Source organism: Lepidochelys kempii, chromosome 13 (assembly GCF_965140265.1).
Source record: "Lepidochelys kempii isolate rLepKem1 chromosome 13, rLepKem1.hap2, whole genome shotgun sequence".
NCBI classification, from domain to species: Eukaryota; Metazoa; Chordata; order Testudines; family Cheloniidae; genus Lepidochelys; species Lepidochelys kempii.
In genome coordinates, this window is record NC_133268.1 from 28,799,701 (window position 1) to 28,822,970 (window position 23,270).

General features: G+C 44.2%; 1 protein-coding gene across 6 annotated transcripts in view; it reads right to left on the reverse strand.

The window, feature by feature from the left end:
* The window catches only part of TOX2 (TOX high mobility group box family member 2), a 258,242-nt gene extending 237,875 nt beyond the window's left edge, over positions 1–20,367 (reverse strand). For 3 of the 6 annotated variants that reach the window (XM_073309923.1, XM_073309922.1, XM_073309916.1), the window contains exon 1: positions 20,171–20,367. In XM_073309923.1, the coding sequence (XP_073166024.1) occupies positions 20,171–20,272 (102 nt within the window). In that variant the 5' untranslated portion in view covers positions 20,273–20,367. Of the gene's footprint in view, positions 1–19,665; positions 19,739–19,786; positions 20,081–20,170 lie in introns of those variants that run through there. The other 3 variants (XM_073309918.1, XM_073309919.1, XM_073309917.1) reach the window with 3 other exon arrangements.
* Between the last annotated feature and the right edge of the window lie 2,903 nt (positions 20,368–23,270).

Genomic DNA, 23,270 nt, shown 5'->3' on the forward strand with positions numbered 1-23,270 from the left:
AACAACAAAAATGGATATTGATTATCTGCCCTAGAGTGACTTCAATTTTTCTTCCCTCTTTCATTGAGATATCATATCTATCACAATTTTGCCAAATGCATTCTATATAAGACGCTGTACATTAAAAATATTATGGTAAAAAGTCCTTTGTCTTCACGACACATGGAAAGACTCCTTTTAAAACACATGCTTCATTCCAAGCTCTCCTTTCCCTTATTTTCTGGAAAAGCAGAATTCTAATGGCCTTCTAAAAATAGCAGCCTTTCTAAATTATACAACATGATGTACTTGACAGTGTATTTGTAGTTGGCATTGAATTACTGCTAGACTTTCATTTCTCTCACCCATCCCATCATAGTCTAAAATTATCTGGACCCAATTCTGATCACAGTTATACCAGTATAAATCCAGAGTAACTCAATGGAAGCGAATAGTGTTACTCCAATTGTACACTGGTGTAACCGATTGGTAACTGGCCCTTTAAGTCAGTCCTCTGTCATCCTAGAAGTTGAAGCAAACTGAGAGTTAAGTCCTATTTTACAGCTCTTGTAATTTCACATTACATTCAGGATAACTGCACCTGGCTCTAGCTAGCACTAACAGCTCTCTCTTTCACGAGCAATAGAAATCATCAAATTATAGAAAGCAAGAAGCACAGCAGCACTAGCCAACTTTTGCTGGATCCCTTAGCAGCTGTACTATAACCGGCTTTGAAGTGAATCAACACATCAGATACCCACAAGCTGTCTCATGCACCTACAGAGTTATTGTGAAATGTATTGAGAGATTTGCTATGAGTTCTCATGTTGTATCCATTTTGTTCCATAGTATTTAATGGTTATAGGACAGCTTTTGCCTAAGTTCATGGTAGCCTTGTCTTTACCTTGGATCTTTTTGTCTTTGGTCCAAAAGATCTATCTTTTCATAATAAACTGGGCAGGAAAGGGTCGCATATGAGTAATTTTTTTTAAGTGTTTAGTTTTACTAACAGGTAGGGAAATATCTGCTGCTTTGAAATCCACCTTCACCACAAAACTCACCATGTACACTACAATAGTGACTGTTTCCTTCTTGAGAAGCTCGAGTAGTTGGGCTGGGCATGGAAGAGATGGCTCTGCAGACACTCTATGGACACTACTGAAGTCCTCCACCTCTCTTGTGCACCCCAGCCATAACAGAGGATCCATGATATGGTGAATTCCATAGCTCCTCTGTCATCCTCGATGTACACCGATTGCCCGTGTACTCCCTGGACTCAGCATTGTGCAGGGAGTGAGCTCACACTATTCAGAGGTCCCCTAAAGTGTGATCTGCCCAGTTTCCCCAGGCAGGGAATGTGCCATGGTTGTGGGGGCAGGGCAGGAGCGGGAGGGTAGGTTTGCCCCACAGTACACGTGCAATATCTACTGTAGAACATGTACCACGCATTCCTACTACTACTATACCCTGTTCCCATTACCTGAGGACTAAGGGCACCTCTCTGCTTGAAAGTGTTCCTCCTTCCCCTTTTTTCTATTTGATTTACACAGCTATATACAGTTGCAAGGCAGGCTACCTCACACACTGCAACTGCATCTCCTAAGTGCTACAGCCCAGAGCTGGAGGGACCAGCCCTGCAGTTAACACTCAGTCTCTGTGGCTCATTCAAGCCTTGACCTCTCTGCGGAGACCAATATCAAGAGACCCAATTAAATGCCTCCCAAACTGGCGCAATCTCCCTACATTACACGGGTGCAGCGCACGACAGAGCGTTGGCAGCAGTGTAATGAGTTACACCATTGAGAATCTCTAGTCTATACAAGCATTTAGCAGGTTAATGCATTCCTTGGATGTTTTCCCCCCTAGTAAATCTTTTGTTCCTCAAGAACTTAATTTGATAATAGACAGTACAGAGAAGGAAAAATAAAGATGAGAACTCCACAGAAGAAATTATTTCTGTAACTTAATCCAATGCTGAGCATTATGTTAGAACAAAAAAGGATATGATTAATTCACTTCTGCTGCACTGTATGTGGGACACAGCATTATTTTTATGAGTCACACCAGCAGTTCTCAAAATGAGGTGCTCACACCACTGGTGGTACCTGGCTTGGCTTAGTGTATAGCACGTGAGTAAGAATCCATTATAGCTACAATGAACCAAATTACAAAAGTTAGACATGGCATGCTAGGCCTTAAAGACTGAAGTACAGAGCTATACTGTAACCACCATCTTGCATGTACACAACTCATCTATCAAAGCAGAGGGCCATATCCTCACATAGCGTAAAAGAGCAGCTCTACTCAGAGTCAGTGGATCTATGCTGATTTTTAACAGCTGAGGAGCTGGCCCATTATTTCTTTTACTTTGTGGCACTGTGGATTGACTGGAGACTGAGATGGGAATTATCAACCTGCTAAAGGCTAATGCACTAGTCTCTCTGCTCCAGAGACAAATTCTGCCTTCACTTACACCCATACAGCTCCACTGATCTTTGTGAAGTTGCACTGGTGTAACAGAGCCTTTCCGATAGGTTCACATCTTGTCTTAAATCAGAAGTGGAGAGGGTTTTATCCTAGTCCCTTACAGAAGTTCAACAGCACCATCAGGCCAGTTCAACAGGATTCACTTCCCACTAACCCAGTGGTATCCCAACTGTGGTGCATGGAGCACAGAAAAGTGGCTGGTTACTCAGCACTGCTGGCTTTCCTGCTTTTTTCCCCTCCAGCAGCCAAATCCAATTAAGAGACATTTAGAAGTGCATTACAAATTCTACTAACACCACTTTTCCGTGTAAGCAATTGTTATAGTTGCCACAGAGATGTTATTCAAGCACCACTGGGAGGGGAAAAAGCCTATCCAGTCATGCATGGCAGAGGTAGTGCTCAGCAAACAATTTCTCTATTAAAATATGGTGCCTGCCATGAAAATAGCTGAGAGCCTAACCAGTCTAATGGAGAGAGGCCCACATGGAAAGGTCATGATAAGTCACAGTCAGAGCTGTGGTTTTTGTTTCAGTGATATACTGCATGGTCCTTCGTGAGAGTCAGCTAAAGAACTTGTAGCAGTATTGTGGCATGAACTCCCCCAGACCTCAAGCAGGAGACTCGGAGCATCTTGTTCTAAAGCCAAAAATTAGTTTTAATGTGCAATGGCTGTGGTCTAGAAGCAATTTAAATCCCAGCCTACAGTGACTTATGGTGCTCGTTCATAGCTCAAGCTGAAGCTACCTGAGACAACAGAACTACTTATTCAGATTTCTCTGAATGCCATTACAGATATCTGTTTCCTCCCATTAGTTGCTGAGCCAAATTCACCCACAGTGCAATTCTACTAAAATCAGTGGAGTTAGTGCAGGGGTGAATTTGACCCAGTGTGCTTAGCAGTGTCTGCTGTGAAAGTGTTAGGCTGTGATTCAAGGCTTACATAACACCATCAAATGCTTCTGCAGAAGCAAGTGGTGCTAGCAAGGAGGAACCAAACATCAGAACTGGCAGACACAGCAAGCAGACACGCCACACCAGCCCCAAGGCAGGAAATAAGTGTATAAGATGCAATGCTCAGATAAAGGGGGGGGGGAGGAAAACTGGACAAAAAGAGAGAAAAATGGTCAGTGTTTAGCAAGTCATCTCCTTGATCAGTCAGTTCTCTGAACTCAGTGGTCTCTATTGACCAAGGCCTGGTCATTGTCAAACTGTGCTCTGAAACATAATGAAGCAGAATTTTCTTCTCACCTAGGGCTCGATGCTGCACTGAGTAAGTTGTGAGAGATGCTAAGCAGTTTCAGCTCCGAGAAGTCAATTGAAATGGAGGGTGCTCACCACCTGGTGGGACAGCATCCTGTGAACATACAGGTCCACCAGTAACTTTGTCTAACACTGCACCAAAAGGTTACACCATTTAGTTTCATTGCCATAATTATCAGAGATCCATGAGCCTTAGATAAGCTTATTTAGAAAAAATAACTATAACAGCAGCATCTTGGCATGTTAAATGTATAATTACACAAGCTCACCTTCACTTTATTATTTTTAAGCAAATTTAGTGTGGGTGCGAGGTGACAATAGAACTGGAGACCGTTTATCCACAGAGCAAACGCAACAGAAGCAGCACAAGCTTCCCCACATTGCCTCAACGCTGTGCCCCAGCTCTGACCCACAGGGGCCACCATAGGGATGAGAGCAGCTAATTCCTAATGGTCCATTTAATCCTTGTTCTTTCTGCTGAACTTGACCACGGAAAGGCCCATTAATACCACAGTGCATGGAACTTATTTATGGTGCAGATACCTGTTCACACACAATTGCACTGAGATGCATCAGTGCTGTTTCACATAGGCTGCCTGACCAGCGTCCAATGATGATAATGTTTGGTCACTGCTAATGTGAGCCCAGTTAGAGCCAGGAACCTAGTGCTGGAAGGCTCTGTAGTGGTTCTTAAATCGCCAGAGCCATCCAGCTTTCACTATAATGTTGACATTTAGTGAGAAGCTCTCAGAATCATCCCTTTCTAAAACAGAACATGCTTTCCAATCTGACACATGGCACTATGACATTTTACCTCAAGTTGAGGATCTGACCATGACCCGAAGAGAAGGATGTTGAAATTCAAGCTGTCCCATGTAACTAAGGCAGCTGGGAGCACTGCTTTGCAGCTAATGGGCACTTGTTTTAAATGTTGTTATACAGGAAGGTTATAACACTAAAGGAACCTAAATGAATAAAGGTTTCAGAGTAGCAGCCGTGTTAGTCTGTATTCGCAAAAAGAAAAGGAGGACTTGTGGCACCTTAGAGACTAACCAATTTATTTGAGCATAAGCTTTCGTGAGCTACAGCTCACTTCGATGAAGTGAGCTGTAGCTCACGAAAGCTTATGCTCAAATAAATTGGTTAGTCTCTAAGGTGCCACAAGTCCTCCTTTTCTTTTTAAATGAATCAAAACACTTCAGGTTAACCCAAAAGTAAGATATGGAAGTTTCCCTGAAAAACTGTGATTCGTCCCTCCTGCAATTTCCTGTTGGCAGCATCATCTGACTGCTTACACCCTTCATATACTTCCAGCAAATCAAGATTCACAACTTGCCTCAGGACTTGCATGACCTTACTGGAAGTATAACCTAACATTCCCCAATTCGAACATACTGATTTGTTTTAGTATATGAGTGCAGAAGAAGTGTGTACCCTGGATTTTGGGATCATAAGAACATAAAAGTGGCCATACTGGGTCAGACCAAAGGTCCATCTAGCCCAGTACCCTGTCTTCCAACAGTGGCCAATGCCAGGTGCCCCAGAGGGAATGAACAGAACAGGTAATCATCAAGTGATCCATCCCTTATCACCCATTCCCAGCTTCTGGCAAACAGCGGCTGTGCACGCCATCCCTGCCCATCCTCACTAATAGCCATTGATGGACCTATCCTCCATGAATTCTTTTTTGAACCCTGTTATACCCTACCATGGATTTCTATAGCGGCAATAGGATATTTTCTGTCTTATTATCTAGCCCTTTCTTAATGATTCCCAACATTCTGTTCGCTTTTGTGACTGCCGCTGCACATTGAGTGGATGATTTCAGAGAACTATCCACAGTGACTCCAAGATCTCTTTCTTGAGCGGGAACAGCTAATTTAGATGCCATCATTTTATATGTATAGTTGGGATTATGTTTTCAAATGTGCATTACTTTGCATTTATCAACATTGAATTTCATCTGCCATTTTGTTGCCCAGTCATCCAGTTTTATGAGCTCCTTTTGTAGCTCTTCACAATCTGCCTGGGACTTAACTATCTTGAGTAGTTTTGTATTATCTGCAAATTTTGCCACCTCACTGTCTACCCCTTTTTCCAGATCATTTATGAATATGTTGAATCGAACTTGGCCCAGTACCGACCCCTGGGGGACACCGCTATTTACCTCTCTCCATTCCGAAAACGGACCATTTATTCCTACCTTTGTTTCCTATCTTTTAACCAGTTACCAATCCATAAGAGGACCTTCCCTCTTATCCCATGACTGCTTACTTTGCTCAAGAGCCTTTGGTGAACGACCTTGTCAAAGGCTTTCTGAAAATCTAAGTACACTATATCCACTGGATCCCCCCGTCCACATGCTTGTTGACCCCCTCAAAGAATTCTAGTAGACTGGTGAGGTATGATTTCCCTTTACAAAAACCATGTTGACTCTTCCCCAACAAATTATGTTCATCTATGTGTCTGACAATTTTGTTCCTTACTATAGTTTCAACCAGTTTGCCCAGTAGTGAAGTCAGGCTTACTGGCCTCTAATTGCCAGGATCACCTCCATAGCCCTTTTTAAAAATTGGTGTTACGTTAGCTGTTCTCCAGTCATCTGGTACAGAAGCTGGTTTAAATGATAGGTTACAGACTACAGTTAGTAATTCTGCAATTTCACATTTGAGTTCCTTCAGAACTCTTGGGTGAATACCATCTGGTTCTGGTGACTTATCACTGTTTAACAATTTGTTCCATAACCTCCTCTAATGACACCTCAATCTGGGACAGTTCTTCACATCTGTCACCTAAAAAGAATGGCTCAGGTTTGAGAAGCTCCCTCACATCCTCAGCCATGAAGACCGATGCAAAGAATTCATTTAGTTTCTCCGCAATGGCCTTATCGTCCTTGAGTGCTCCTTTAGCATCTTGTAGCCCCACTACTTGTTTAGCACGCTTCCTGCTTCTGATTTACTTAAAAAAGAAAATTGTGATTACTTTTTGATAGCTGTTCTTCCAATTCTTTTTTGATCGTCCTAATTATATTTTTACATTTCATTTGCCAGAGTTTATGTTCCCTTCTATTTTCCTCACTAGGATTTAACTTCCATTTTTTAAAGGAAGCCTTTTTGCCTCTCACTGCTTCTTTTACTTTGTTGTTGAGCCACAGTGGCACTTTTTTGGTTCTCTATGTTTTTTAATTTGGGGTATTTACAGGGGTGAAAGTAACTTAAAGGACTTACCCGTATTCTGGAGTTCTGAGCAGGGGACATGGCCTTGACCAGAAGAGGCGTGGCCTCAACCGGAAGAGGCAGGGACCGGACCTGCTTACTTTCACCTCTGGGTATACATTTAGGTTGAGCCTCTATCATGGTGTCTTTAAAAAGCTTCCATGCAGTTTGCAGGGGTTTCACTTTTTGCATTGGACCTTTTAATTTCTGTTTAATTACCCTCCTTATTTTTGTGTAGTCCCCCTTTCTGAAATTAAATGCTACAGTGTTGGGCTGCTGTGGTGTTTTCCTCACCACAGGGATGTTAAATTTAAATATATTATGGTCACTATAACCAAGCAGTCCAGTTCACCTCTTGGACCAGATCCTGTACTCCACTTAGGACTAAATCAAGAATTGCCTCTCCTCTTGTGGGTTCCAGGACTAGCTGCTCCAAGAAGCAGTCATGGGAGTTCATGGGAACTTATGGAAGTTCATTCTTACTCTCCACTGGTAAAAACACAGGACTCAGGCCTTCAGCTAATCCAAACATATATGCATAATTTGAAAGGCAAGTTGGTGAGTCTCCAGTCTGGACCAGTTTAAACAGGAAAGTAATGAGTGTGATATTCTGCTGCCTTGGAAAAGGCAGGAGGGCTGCAAGGCTTGGAGAAACTAATCACTTTTCTCTAAAATTAAATTGGAAATAAGGCACAATTTTTTAACAATGAGAGTAATTAACCATTGGAACGACCTATCAGGGGAAACAGCTGATACTCTATCTCTCAATGTCTTCAAATCAAGACTGGATGTCTTTCTGACAGATGTTCTAGACAAACACAACTTACTGGGCTAAAGCAGGGGTAACAGAGTCAGACTAAATAATCTAACAGCCCCTTCTGGCTTTAAAATCTAGGACCCTCATTTTCACTTCTGTACTCACTTCCTCTCAGACTTTCTGTCTATGACCACAACCTTTGCAAAGAAACAAAACTATACCATGGAAAGTCACAGACAATGGGAGAGCACCCCTCCAGTGCCAGATCAGGAGCTTGCAATATGCAAGTATTTGTACAGGAAAAAGCTTTTCAAATCTCAATCAACTCTGGCACATTTTACAAGGAATTAGATGTTTCACCTTTTATTAGTATGGATTAATGCCCTTTTTATTATTAAGTTCCTATTTACCATCTGATTGAAGCCATCACCACCGATGTAGTATATAGAATTACAAATCCAACATTATATATATATATATATATATATATACACACACACACACACACACAGAGAGAGAGTTTAATGACATTTTCCTTCCTGCTTCTCATACCCAGGAAGTGCCAAGAGAACCATTTTAAAGCAATCTTTGGTGTATCGAGACCAAGGTGCATCTGACAAATGGAGACATACACAATTGCCAAGCACAGTACCAGTGAGGCTACCTCTCATGCGTAAGGGCCCAGCTCCTGCATCTGGCTCCACAGGCAGACCCTGCACCCACCAGAAAGCCCACTGAAGTCAATGGTGAGGAGGCAGCTGTCCATGTTGGGCCAGTTGCGAGATTGAGGCCTAAATCAGTCGATAAACTGCATAAGAGGTTTCAGTTCCATCAGATGAAGGACTGGCCAGTATAGCCCAGTGAAGACTGAGATCAAATGAGAAGAACATCTATTTAGTTTGCATCCACATGCACACAAGTTAACTATTTGCTACTGTATTTTCACAAGTAATTAAAATTTAAGAGAAAACTGCACCTGTGTTATTCATGTTAGACTTATTAGCAGGCTACTCTGCCAGGGAAGAGAAGGCCAAGTTACAGCCATTCTAACACAGAGTTTAGAACGAGGTAGGCTTAAGCAGCTATAAAGATTATAAATTTTTCCCTCTTCAAAGCCCATTACTAAAGTGACACACTGACTGAAAATAATTTTCAAAGACCAATGTTTCAATCTGCTTTAAATCAAATCCCAAAAAGCCTCTATGCGCTCTCTGGCCAGGTAGTGGCTGAGCTGCCCAATTTTTAGGCAGATGGCCTCCCACAATTAATTTGCCACTTTGTTGTAGAACCAGAGGTTGTCAATTAGTTAATAAATAACAAACGTGCAGTTAGTCTTCAGTTTACTTTATGACTACCTAGTCTTTTCTTCAGGGCAGGCTCTTTATCTTAAAAAAAATTGTACCACTTAATAATGAAAACACTGCTTTGGTTTTCTTGGCATACAGTAAATGTTTCCTTGGTTTTAAGATTTGTCAGGTTCAAAACAACATGTCACCACTGTCCGTCTGGTGTAGAGGAGACCAGACCATAATTCCAGTGCAGGTTCCTAAATATACACAGACTGAAGCTTGGGTGACCTCACTGTCTGGCTATAGGGTTCACTCCATGGCTCTTGTTGGAAGAGTTTTCTTTTGCTGTTTGATCTTCAGTCAACAATGCTTATCACTGGTAAGGTCTGCCAGCCATTTCTGAAAGCTTGATATTTTTAACACTGCATTCTTCTTCATTTAATGTTCACTACTTACAGACAAGATAATACACTGGGCGGGGCGGAGGAGAAAGAATTACCTTCCTGAGTTTAACATGAAACCACTGGCAAGCAGAGCTCAGAAGTAATGGAAGTGACTGTTAGTTCCTAGTGTGATGACAAGCCACATTTTTCTGTGGTCAAAGTGCCCATTTTTCAATTTTTCAAGTATTTCTACTTTTTTTTCCCCCCAATTACATCCAAATGCTTCCCCTACCCACCCCAAGTGCAGAGACAGGCCAAGATAATTCAATTAAACTCTATTCCAGCTCTTGACAAAGAGTTTTCTTAAAAGTTTTCATAAAATTATAATCACTTCCACATTGACAAAGTCTCTTTCCTGCCGATTAAGGAATCTTGGGTACCCTGCCCCCTTTAGACAATAGGGTTACAAATCCAGCTCCCCTTGGGATTCCCTAGAAAACTTCTATTATGAGATCATTTTTACACTCCAGATTAGTGCGGTTAAAATTGCTCACCTTATAAAAATGCAATGTTAAGATAAACCTCTGTAGAAGATTAGAACCATTTCATATTCTCCATTGTTTTATTTCTTTAACAGAGAAAGTGTTTATCTGTAAATTAGGGAGCAGTGATGGTATATAAAGGAAAAAATGAAGTCCACTAATACAGTGCTGGCAACTAGTGCCAGACAGACACCCCTTGAGCCTGAGCACATGTCTCCAGAGAACAGATACAGCTGCCCAGGCACGGGCAGTGCAAGCCCCACACACACTATTCCTTGCCATTGCACCTCATCCCTCATTTCTTTATGCTGATGTGGTGCCTAGAGGCCCAGTCAAAAACCAGAACCCAGAGAGCTCACAATCTCGGATTAGTCAAAACCCAAAACTGGGGGAGAGGGGAGGAGGAGGGCGTTGTCCAAAGCAAAATAAAGACGAGTAAATCCCTGAGCTGGAGAAACCATCTTTAGGGGTAAGAGGGTAGTTCAGTCTACGTGACCCATTCAGTCACTAGTCTTTCTACTGAGACTGCCAACCAGAATGCCAGAATAACAGCAAATGTAGCAGTGTAGACACCTGTCTAAAACCTGGACAAAGGCCCACAAACTCTTTTCACACATCCCAGGGAGCAGCCATTCAATTGGAACAGATTTCAATCAGTAACAACCTGAGCTGGATTTGAACTGAGAACCTGGAAGCAAAAGTTCCAGAACATACTTTCAATCCTGTTACTCTCCCACCCATTTCCCTTATTTAAATTGATTTTGAAATCAAGAAATATTTAAATGGCTTAGAATCTTCTTAAATGTATTAAAGATGGCCTAGGCTGTACCGCCACCTCTCTCTGGATTAGTGCTAATGGGAATGAAAACTATTTGTGTGGTCAGTGTTGGTGGTGCTGTCAAGTTGGTATTGAAGCCAGGAAGTGGTAGGTGAGTTCTGCAAAAAGAGAGAAGGCAGAAGAGATAAGCATAGAGGAGACAGGGATCGGAGACTTTGAAGCAAAGAGCCAGGAGATACAAAGACCGAATTTTAGAAGATGAATGAAGGATAGGTCAGAGTGAGGCGGTAATAACATTTGCTGTTTTCTAGAAGCTCTTAAGGGCTTTCCAAACACTAAACTTCAACTTAGTGACAAAGGGAAGAATTATTCCCTCCATTTTACAAGTAGAAAAGCAGAGGCTCAAAACACGTAAATTTTCAGAAGTGACCAGTGATTTGGGATGACTCCATTTCTGGATGCTCAACTTGAACTACCTTCTAAAGCTCCAGGTTGCAGAGAGCAGGTGGCCAGCACTGTCTGATAATCAGGCCCCTCTCAGACTGGGCACCACAAAAAATGGAGCTGAAAATCACTAGTTACTTCTGAAAATGAAGGCCTCAGAGACATGCTCAGTTCAAACAGCAATAAAATCCATGTCTCCCAACTCTGACGCAATGGGAACCTGAAGCAAAAAGGAGAAGAGCTGAGCCCAGAGAAAGAGGAAGATAATGACTTCCACTAGAGGGGAGAGAAAGAAAAAAAACGGGCGTACAGGAGTGGAGCAAGAGACAGGCCAGGAGAGGAAAAAGACAATGCCTCCGCAAGGAATCCAAACAGGAATGGAAACAGAGTCAGACATTTTTGGTATATCTTGTGGAAAGAAAAACTATGTTAATCTGTCTAATCTTCTAAAAGAGCTCCCACAAAAACAATGAACCCTGTTCTGCCATCAGACACTGGCGTGGGTCAAATCCAGAGTGAGTGGCGGAATGACATTACAGCAGGGCTGACTTTGGCCCAGTGGGAGCCGTGCATGCATAGCCAAGGCCACAAGTGTGCCCAATATTGTTTTCATTTTGGAACAGAGTATCTCCATTTCCATAAAAACACTGAAGTACCATGGCTATAGATTTTGCAACATCCAGTGCCATGATCCTTTGTGTCAGGGTAATGTCTATAGCAGAGTGGAAGTGATACAAGTACCTTAGCCAGTCTTAAGGATCTTTTACAGAAGTTAATGGGACCGTATCTGCAGCTGGTGTAAGTCAGCACTGCTCCATTGACTTAGAGGAATTACTCACATTGAGGATCAGGCCAGATATTTCCACTTTAATTTCCTTGCTCTTGTGGGGTTAGCCCACCCTTATGAACACAGAATAATCATTTCGCAAGGAGTGAGAGGGTGAGTTTTTAAGGCAATACAGAAAATCTACATATTACATTAAGCACTCATGCAATCCAGCCTTCTTGTGACCACGCTATAATTAGAGGTCAAGAAACTGCCTCAGACTAAAAGTCACCTGATTTCCTCAGATAAGGCTTCTGAGAAATAGCTCACTACCCAGTATAAACTGATTTTCAAATAATCATACCACAATAACAATTACTGATATAGGGCCCTAATTTAACACTTACCTAACAGATACATACAGCACAGAGCTGAAATGAAACCATACAGTAGCCAGGAAGAGATTTAATTATATCTACAGAGGTCAACCAATCTAAGCAAAAGATTACAATGGAGGATGGATATTCTGTGGCATAATGCAAAGATTCAGCCTGCAGGCTACACAGGAGACTATTCCTTTCTGGGTTTTTTTTTCTGATGGATGCCATTTCTTCTTTGAAAAATGGAACTATAAAAGAAGGGAGGATGCACATGACTAAAATATTTAAACCTACTCATAAGTGAGTCAGACAGATGATTTAACACCATTCTCAACCACATCTTTATCACAATTTTGATTATTGCTCATTTCAGTGCATGTTGCATTGTAGGTTTCTCCCTCCCTACACGAAATGAATTCCAAAATATAAGCCTTAATTATAAAAAAGGTGTATGGAAAAATCACAAAAGGGGAACATTAAAACTCAAATCTCCCATTAAGAGTTAATGGTAGCAAAACTGGAATCATGGCACCACTTCACCCATACTTTAGCAATGCAAAACAAAACAGAAAGAAGCCAGAGAAGATGTTGTACGCAACAGCTAAAAACAGAAGCCTGATAGTGACTAGATGGAAAATTGTCTAGGAAAACACATTAGCAGCATAATAACTTATTTTTAATGTAGAGCGGTTAGGAAAACACAATTATATGCTTCATTTATACTGAAAGATATAATCCAACTTATGGTAAAAGCATTTAGAGCACTATTCATAAAAAGGATGAACATAAAGGTAACTGGAAAAAAAATTCATTCCACATCTAGTGGGATGACACATTCCCCCCTCTCCTCCACCCGCCTTCCTGATTCACAACAAAATGCTGCTGGCTTGAATAATCTGCATATGGATACAGAGTGGTCCCTGCCTCTTCTGCAGATTAATACAGACACACAAGGAAAGCAATAGTGGAACATGCAAAAATACCCTAAAAAGCAAACAATCCTACTTTACCTGTAGTGAATAAAACAAATAGCAAAAGTAGGACACTGAAAGAACAGGGATAAAGAGCATAGCATGGGTCACAGGTGTCCTCTACATTAACAATCATCCCTGGAGCAAGCAGGAATAATGTGTGTGGTACACTTTTATAAACCACTATAGAACTGCTCCTTTTTATGAATACGAAGTCAACTACAGTTTGTCACCAGTAATGCTTTTTTGACTGTACATGCACGGAGACAGATTCTGATCTCTGTTATACCACTGTCAGTACGCAGTAACTCTGCTGACATCAATATTTAGTCCAGATTTATGGCTGCATAACCACAATCAGACTCTGGCCCAGTGATTTTAAGGAAAATGTTCATAGTCAATTTGAAAAATCATAAATAAGTAAAAGAAACTTTAAGATTTTGATCCATTTTCTTCAGTGTGCCAACTCCCTCCTCACTACATGCGAATAAAACTTTTATGGATCAGACCTTTAAGGGATTTAATCAGAACTGATCTTTACAACCATATTGTTATATAAACCACCGTAGTCTTCAAGATATCTCTATTATTCCAAAAGCAGCTAGAATAAAGCCTTCTCTCTGCACATATAACTAGAACAACAATTTCTATGAATGGATGGGCATTCATTATTTAGCTCTGAATTTCTGATTTAATAAAGCCCACGGCAAAATAGAGCTTCAAACACTTTCTACTATGCAGATAGAATGCATAAACCATCAAAGAATATGCTATAGGAAGCTGGGATGGCCCAGTGAGTGACTCAGATAATTCCCAAGACTGTAGGTCCTTGCCCATCTTCAGGGAATTATTCAACATTTGCTATCAAGAGGAGTTCCCTGCACAAAGTGAGAATAAAATAAACTCCAAATTAAAAATTTACTGGACATTTTATTCCCTATCCAATATTCTCTCTTGAAAGAAAAAAAGATTTATGTTTCTTCAAAACAGAACTGGCTTAGAAAGTAAAAAGGAACAGAAAATATTTTATCTTTCAGCATGGCAAAGTAATAAAACACTGAAAAAGGCCAGTGTTTATCACTGCAATTTACAACGTACAGTAAAAGTCAAAACAAAACAGAATGTTCCATAAAAATGTATTCATTAGATTGACCCTGTTTTATACCAGTAGGGCAGATTCAGTTTCTAATGAGTGTTTGTTTTTTAAGAAGAAAATGTTGGTACAAATTAATACTGATCTCATGGCTTGTGGGTTTTAATTATCTATAATTTATGACAGTATATTAACAAAATAGTTTATCAATTTAAGAACTGAGAAGGCAAAATATAGGGAAGTTATGGTATATCTGAAGCAGTAAAGTAACTAATAGTTTTCTTAGAAAGGCTTAGGGCAGTGGTTCTCAACCAGCGGTCCAGGGCCCCCTAGAGGCCTTCGAGCAGGTTTCAGAGGGGCCTCCAAGCAGGGCCAGCATTAGACTTGCTAGGGCCCAGGGCAGAAAGGCAAAGCCCCACCGCATGGGGCTGAAGCCCAAGTCCCTAAGCCCCACCACCTGGGGCTGAAGCTGAAGCCTGATCCATGTAGCTTGGGGAGGGAGGGGGGCCATGTGGCATGGGGCCCCAGGTAATTACCTTGCTTGCTAGCCCCTAATGCCGACCCTGGCTTTTATATGCAGAAAACCAGTTATTGTGGCACAGGTGGGCCGTGGATTTTTTATAGCATATTGTGGGATGGGGGGGGGGGGGCGGACTCTGAAAGAAAAAGGTTGAGAACCTCTGGCTCAGGGCACAGGTTTTGATTATGCTATTGACTTCTAAAGATGTTAGACATGTTAAGGCATCTACAGCTTTCCCTTGACGTGTGTGCATAACTCCCATTAAAATAATGGGAGGTGCACCAAGCAGAGCATATATTCCTAGTGTTAAAAGAGATATACTCTCTACACCAGAGAGTGAAATATACCATGAGTTAGACAACATAAACTATGTTCAGTAATTATGATTACCAGGTTGTTTGCAAATTTAATATCAAGAACTTTTTAATATGCACAGTTATAGTTAAGAGGGATCTATATTTAAATTTCTTTATGTAGGGAAATATACAGAAACATACTCATTCACTGTCAAAAGTTCCTTCTAGAGATAAGAGGCAAGGGCATTGGAATCCCAATAACACACCCAGTACATTACAACATAACACTGAAGCCTATAGCCCATAAGACAAAGAACAGTCCTGATCCTGCTTTCCTCACTCAGGCAAGATCCCCACTATCTTACTTTTATTCAGTAGCAGTTTTCCTTGAATAAGGATTGCACAACTGGGCCTTTAATTAAAATAAGTAATATTCAATGTACCTGAATTATTCATTACATACATGCCAACAATTCAGCTAATACAATGTACGTGCTCACTGAGGGCTCTGGGAGCAGGATGGGGCCCTAGGACAATAAAACTGCAATTTACCATGAACCCTTTATACATAATTTACTTAACATGGATTTCAAACACTGTTTAAAAGCAAAGGACACATATAAATATTCGTTTCAACCAAAGTGGGCATGAACCCAAGTTTTTCATGGAGCAGGCAGGGGTGTGTAAAAACCATCACATGACGGAGTGTCAATCATCTTACATGCCACATCTTACATGCCACATCTTACATGCCACACAGATGTGTGCTGCCTTGGTCATGTACATAATATATTCACAATAAACAATAACACAACTTGAAAAATAAGTGGCTTCTTAGAGTCTGAGGAAAATGCATCATAATACACCTAAGCACGTAAAAAACCCTTCGCCTGCTGGGGAGATCTTCCCCCCACCCCAGTAGGTGGCGCTAAATGTAAAAGAACTGATGTGCATGCAGGAGTAGGAGGTGCCAATGCCAGGCACCCATGCCTCAGGGTGGATGGTTGGAATGGGACTGGAGTAGGAGGGCACTCACAGGCTACAGTAATAGGTATCAACAGGAGTGCCTGGGCAGGAGGACAGGTGTGGTTCCACTAACCATTCCCCTTCCCCAGAAGGAAGGTGGGAAGAAGAGCCACATAATGAGGCCAGAATTTGCCCTACATGAGCTAGCATTCGCCATTGCACACAGCTAACGGAGGGCCCCCCTCCCATGAAGCCCATTGGGAGAGCTTTAGATGAACAGGCAGTCCCTTGCATGTGGTGCTGAACATATGCCCCCATTTCATTTTATCTTTAAAAGCTCCTGTCTTTTTTTAAAATGGAAATGCCGATGCATAATAGGCACCTCAATAGTTGTAAAAAGGAATTGCAGCTCACTGCAGCGCACAGATGAGATCGGAAATCTCATGATAACAATATCATGTTCAGTAAGTGCACAAAACAATTACATTAACATTTCAGGATGCTTTGGGCTAAAGAGAGTTTCCTCAGTGAGCTTGCTGGTTGTACTGAAAGTGCCTATTGGCTCAGCCATAGCACGGGCAGAGCTATTGTTATGCTCTCAGCTAGAGCTATTTATACACTGACACTGCGCACTCCTTTCAATCTTGGTGTTTCTCCACATACTCAAAAGGCCGGGGGGTGGGGGGGGGGAAGAGCCCACCTAAAACTAAAAGCACTTTAGCCCAAGAGCTTTAAACTTACTTCTGAGCTCCTCCTTATTCACATTATATATTTACTGAGGTTCTCAATGCAGATGTTTCAGAGTAGCAGCCGTGTTAGTCTGTATCCGCAAAAAGAAAAGGAGGACTTGGGGCACCTTAGAGGCTAACCAATTTATTTCAGCATAAGCTTTCATGGGCTACAGCAGATGGAGACTTCAAGCACAAGAACCAGCCCATGGAAGAGGAAGCACGAGCCAGGCCCAAGAGTCCTTCCCACCTCAATCAGCTTCCAGCCCAGACTCTCGTCTAATAATAGAGAAGGGGGATCATGCTGAGGAGCTGCCGCTCACCCACAGGTCTGAATTAAGGGTTAGAAGAGTAGCACGTAGAATGCAGCACCACGTTACTGCCCTCTCCTTATTCACAGCCAGCTCAAAAACAAATTAACATTTGTAATGGCCATGAGTAGTGATAATTAACCTCCTTTAAGGCGTTCATTCCCTCTTCCTTCAGACTTTACACCACATCTGCCTTCTCCGTGTCTGTATCTGTGTGTGTTGTTCAGTGATGAGCACTTTGTCAGCACTAAACACACAATACATATCATGGATGAGTGGAGGGGAATCTGTATATGATGACCAAGAGTCTCATGAAAGGGGAAGAACTCACAGGGGGAAGCAGCCTTTTGCTTCAGAAGAAATACGCAAACACAAGGAGTAGCTCTCTACGGAATGCCTGGGAAGGTGGATCTACAGAGAAGAGTGGACCACCAGTAACTGCACAACAAATTGAGCCTGCACTGTGCAGAACAGGATAGGAGAATTCAAACACACAGTAGCCAGGTCTGTCCCCACACCCCACAAACATACCCTGGAGTAGAACCAGATGATGCACACCACCTCCTGTTCATCTTGCTCAATCTTTATATTAAAATTAGCCACACTTGCATCTCTCTGCACTTGGTCCATAAAACAAAATTCAACCCAGTGGGCTCTCATTTAAGGTAAAGTTGGCCCACTGTGCATAAGCAAATGGCATTTGATAGCTCAGAAAAAAAAATGTCCTAAACATCAGGGAAAGGGTTAGTATTTTCCCTTCTTCCTCTGCCTGTCTTAAGATCTTCAGTAGTAGTGACAACAGCAGCACCTGGTGGCATGGTCAGTACCCTGTACGTTCCTGTGCAACATCCCATCCAGCTTGACAGCGCAATGGCTAGAAATTTACTTATTTTACTCTATTAATTAAGGAAAAGTAGCTCCTTCTGTGCTCTCAGAGCATTGCACTCACAGCAGTTCTCTCGCTGGATGTACAGGTATTAACAAATAGCTCCAAACTGATCACAACAGTCTAACCTGCCAATCCCACTGTTGAGTCCACAAAAATGGGCCCCACAGAATTTTCTCCATCGCTCAAGTCAAAGTTTTTGGAGGCACATATTAACTTTTACTTTGTGACTTTCCACTACAGGGCACTCTGCTCTCAAACTGCCACAGGAAGAGCATATCACTCAGGTTACGGACAAATGAGCACTGCCCCAATTAGAGCTTTGGATGAATAACCCATGCAGCATCTTCTACATCAAAAAAACTGGAAAACAAGCTAATTTCTACAATCTTCTTAATAATTATTATAATTATTATTATTATTAATATTATTAAAACAAGCAGTATTTTAGAGTTGTAGCTCTCAGGGTCTTCTGCTTATGTACTCCTGGACTCCTTTCACAATTGATATTTCTGTACTAATGAAAATGTATCTTCCCTCCCGTGCAGCTGTTTGCCCAATTTTTAGTATTTTCAGAGTGATCCTGTTGTTAAAAAAAAAAGAGGGGCAACCAACAAAAGTGGGGTGGAAGGAAGTAATTTCCCATTAAAATTGTTCAGCTTCAGAGAAATTATCTGGGCATTTTAAAGAAATGATTATAGATTAGCAAGTCTAATTCAAATTAAACAGGCTATTTAAATGACCCAAACAGCAGAGAATGCTTAATACGTACAGTTTACAAATGAAAATTCATTTGCTAAGTCTTAAGAAACCATATTGCTTTTTTCTTCAGTTCGATTCAAAGTGTTACCGTAGAAAAACAAATGGGCATTCTAGTTGCAGTTCTGAAACATTAAAACTTTCACTACTTTCATTAACTTTTTAAATATGAGCACCAGAACTTGGCAATATGAAACCCAGTCCCAGCTACACCTTCAAGCTTATCCATATAAATAATCCTCCAAAGGTTTTACTCCAAACTGTTCTGTTACTAAAATGTTTACGTGTTGTTTTCCTCAAACCCGTGGAGCAGGGTGGCATTTGCAGAGAACTACCTGTCCCTGGAGTGCTGAATCTATCTATCACTGCTTTATCCTCTTGCTGCTCTTGGATGAAGGATTATTTCCTAAAATACCTCTGGCACTCTCGAATACTCCCCACCAAATTCCTTGCTAGTTACAAAAAAAAAAAAAAAAAAGGAGGGGGGGGGGTGTTTTTCCGTGCAGCAGCAAGTGGAGAAATCTAGGTTAGAAAGATTGCTATGCTACACTGTAACTCTTATGAAATATACATAACTCAGGACTGTCTGCTGTGTTGAACAGAAGTAACTGCGTTAAGCGGATGAAAAGGCGAGCGAGATACTGACAAGTGCGGGGGCAAGAACCCGGAGTCCAAAGCCAGAGTTCCGAAAAATGCAAACAAATGTACCAAGAGCCGCGGCCCGGCAGCTAACCACGCCGGGGAAGCCAGGTTTGCGAAATACAGGAAAAAACACGCCGAGATCCCTTTGGGCAAAGCATCCCCGTGGAGAAGGGGTGAATAAAGGCACCCAGCCCACAACGCGGCCACACTCACCCGACAGCGCGTCTCTCCTAGCCCGTACATGCTCCAGCCCGAACCATCGCCCCAGAGCCCCACTTCTAGAGCACAAGCCGCCCCGCGGGCGCACGCAACTCCCCTGCCCGTCCCCACTCACCCCCTCGCTCTCACACACACCCCAGCGTGCGCGCTGCTGCCGGTGCGGTGCTTTGTTTTCCCCTCCAGCCACCGGGGGGGTTCGCAGGCAGCAGCCCCGGGGGCGCGGGGGGGGGCAGAGGCGGCCGCGCCGCTGCCGGCCCCCGGGGGCTCGCTGCCGGCCCGGGCGCTGCTCTCGGAACTAGTTTTGAAATTCCCTCCGGCCGGGCGCCGGGGCTCGGCCGCCTGCGGCACTGGGCTGCCCGCCGGGGGAGTTCGGCCCGTCCGGGGCGGCGAGCACCCGGGCTTGGCCCGCGCCCGCCCGCCCGCCCGCGGTGACAGGTCCCGCCCGGCAAGTTTGCCGGCCGGGCTGGGCGCTCGGCCCGGACCTCCCCGCCCGCCGTACCTTGTTGCAGTGGTAATAGTCCAGGGGGCCCAGGCAGCCGGGCTCGGCCCCGGGCAGCGAGGCCACCGCGCTGGGCGCCGAGGGGTAGAAGCGAACGTCCATGGCGGGGCTAGCGGGGGCGGCGGCACGAGGAGGCTCCAGCGGGCATGGAACCGGCTCCTCCGGCGGCGGCGGCTCTGCCTCTGGCTGGGCGTGCGGCAGGCAGGGGCGGGGCGGGGAGCGGGGGGCAGAGCCGGCTCCTCTCCTCGCTCGCTCGCTCGCTCGCTATTGTTCAGGCGCCGAGCCGCTGAGCGGGGCTGGGACGCCCCCCCCCGCCCGCCCGCCAGGGAGAGGGGCTGCCCCCCCTCCCCACAACTGAAGGGGGGCTGGGACCCTCCCCAAACTCCCCGCACGGGAGAGAGGCGGGGACCACCCCAACTCCCCCCAGGAGAGGGGCTGCCCCCAAGCTCCCCCCACAGAAAAGGGGCTGGGACCCCCGACCCAAACTCTTCCCCCCCATAGAAGACGGGAGCACTGGGACACCCCAAAACGGGAGCACTGGGACCCCCAAATCCTCCCACAACTGGAGCAGGGCTGGCACCCCCTACCTCAGTTCCCCCCACGGGAGAGGGACTTGGACCCCAGAATTCCCCCCACATGACAGGGGTTGGGACCCCTCCAACCTCCACCACACAAAGAAGAGGGGCTGGGACCCTCCCCTCACACCCTCCACCAAGAGAGGTGCTGGGACTCACCTCCCAAATCCCCCCCCTCCAACTCCTACAGACAGGAGATTGACTGGGATCCCCCCCCCCCAAAAAGGGGAGTGGCTGAGACTCTTCCTCACCCTCCCTAACTCCTCACTCCCAAAGCAGCAGAGAAACTGGTCCTTCATCCTCCCCACCCCAGCTCCCCAACAGGAGAGGGATTGCAACCTTCTCATCAGCACCCTTCAGGAAAGGAGTTGGGACCTCTTATCCCCACCCCCAGTGGAGCTGGCACTCCTGCCTCTCCCCCTCCCCTCAGAGGGTCTAGTTTTACACTCCTCTTGCCCCAGGCCTCCAAAATACTTAAGTCTCCACCCATCCCCAATCTCTAGAGAGTGTCTGAGTTTCTCCTACCCTCTCCCTACAAAGGTCAGAGCCGCTGTTTGCACCTGCACTTCTGAAAGGGGCATATTTTCTTTCTGCCCTGCCATAAAGAGGTTGAGTCTCCTTATTTCCTCCCCTCTCCAGGAAAAGGAGCAGGGCCTTCCTCCCTGCCCATCCCCCAGGAACATGCCTCAAGTCCAAAGCTTCTAAAGTGGTTTCTCATTTTGGGTGCTTCAAGTTAGGTTCCATTACCAACATTTTCAAACCCCGAGGCCTAAAATCAGGCACTTATGATCACAGTTAGTGACCCACTAAGTGGCCTGATTTCTAGAGATGCTGAGTACCCACAGCATTCAGTGACTTCAGTGGGAGCTGTGTGTGCTCACTTCTTCTGAAAATCAGGACCCCACAGGTGTCTAAAGTTGGCACCCAACATTTAGAGGCTACTTTTGAAAGGGGGAAAAGGTCCAAAACTCTCCCTCCTCTCTGTGCATCCCAAGGACAGGTGCTAATCTTGGTCCATTTCATCTGAGTCACCTGCCCCATTCACCAAGGAATGCGGGTGACTCTCCCATCTCCTGCCCACTCCACCACAAAAGTTTCAAAAGTTTACAACTGAACATTGACTTAATACAGCTTTGAAACTTTACTATGCACAAGAAAAATGCTGCTTTTAACTATCTTAATTTAAATGAAACAAGCACAGACCCAGTTTCCTTACCTTGTCAAATATTTTTTTAAACTTTCCCTTTATTTTTTTAGTAGTTTACGTTTAACACATTACTGTGCTGTACAGTATTTCCTTTTTTTGTGTATCTTTACTGCCTGATTGTGTACTTTCGGTTCCAAATGAGGTGTGTGGTTGCCTGGTCAGTTTGTAACTCTGGTGTTCATAACTCTGAGGTTCTGCTGTGTATGGGGCGGGGTTGGGCTATGCATAACAGGCTAGTCCCTCTGAGGACAGGCTGGGCATGGGCATAGGCTGAGGTAGTTTTGTTGGAATGTCACCTGGGCACCCTCACACTGGCTCCTCACGCTAGGTTCTGGCACATCTCTCCATTTTGCGGTCCATTTTCTCTCTTTTCTCCTTTTCCATTCCTTTTCTTATTTGCCTTGTCAGGTTTTTTTATTTTTCTTTGTACATTTTCTTGTTCTCTTGTTTTTTGACTCTTTTCTTCCCTGTTTAATTCCTCCCTGAATGGGCTGAATCCCTTTTCTCCCCCATTCAACAGAAAGCTACATACTGGAGAGGGCATCTATTAGTGTCATCCACGGCTGGCTGGGCTGAGCACCATGGGTGCAAGGAGAGTAGCTTGGGCCTGGCAAGCTTTTGCCCTAGGCCTGATCTAAATTAGGTGAACATAGCTACAGCTCACGGGGGTGTGAAAAATTCACACCCCTGAGCGCTGCAGCAATTCCGACTTAACCCTCGGAAATTCTTTCGTCAACCTAATTACCGCTGCTTGAGGTACAGCAATGGCAAAACCCCTTCCGTTTCCGTAGGAGGTGTCTGTGCTACGGTGCTGCAGCACTGTAGCTGTGTTGTTGTAGCACCGGTAATGTAGACATGGCTGAGCCTGCAGACAGGCATAAGGGAGCTGTTCCTGCAGCTAATTCCATAATAGGAGTCTCAGGATAGGCCTGGTAAGTACTCGACAATACATAGGATCATATTCTGCTCTCATTTACACCACTGCAAATCCATGGACTTCTGTGGAATTACTCTGGATTGACATTAGCATAAATGAGCAGAATTTGGCCCAAGGAGAGGCTAAGCTATGCACTGGAGCAGGAGTGGCCAACCTGAGCCTGAGAAGGAGCCAGAATTTAGCAATGTACATTGCCAAAGAGCCTCAGTAATACATCAGCAGCCCCCCCGTCAGCTCCCCCCGCCCCCGCTCCCAGCACCTCCCGCCCACTGGCAGCCCCACCGATCAGCACCTCCCTCTCCCTCCACACACCGCCCAATCAGCTGTTTTGTGGCGTGCAGAAGGTTCGGGGGAGGAGCGTGGGCACTGCAGGCTCAGGGG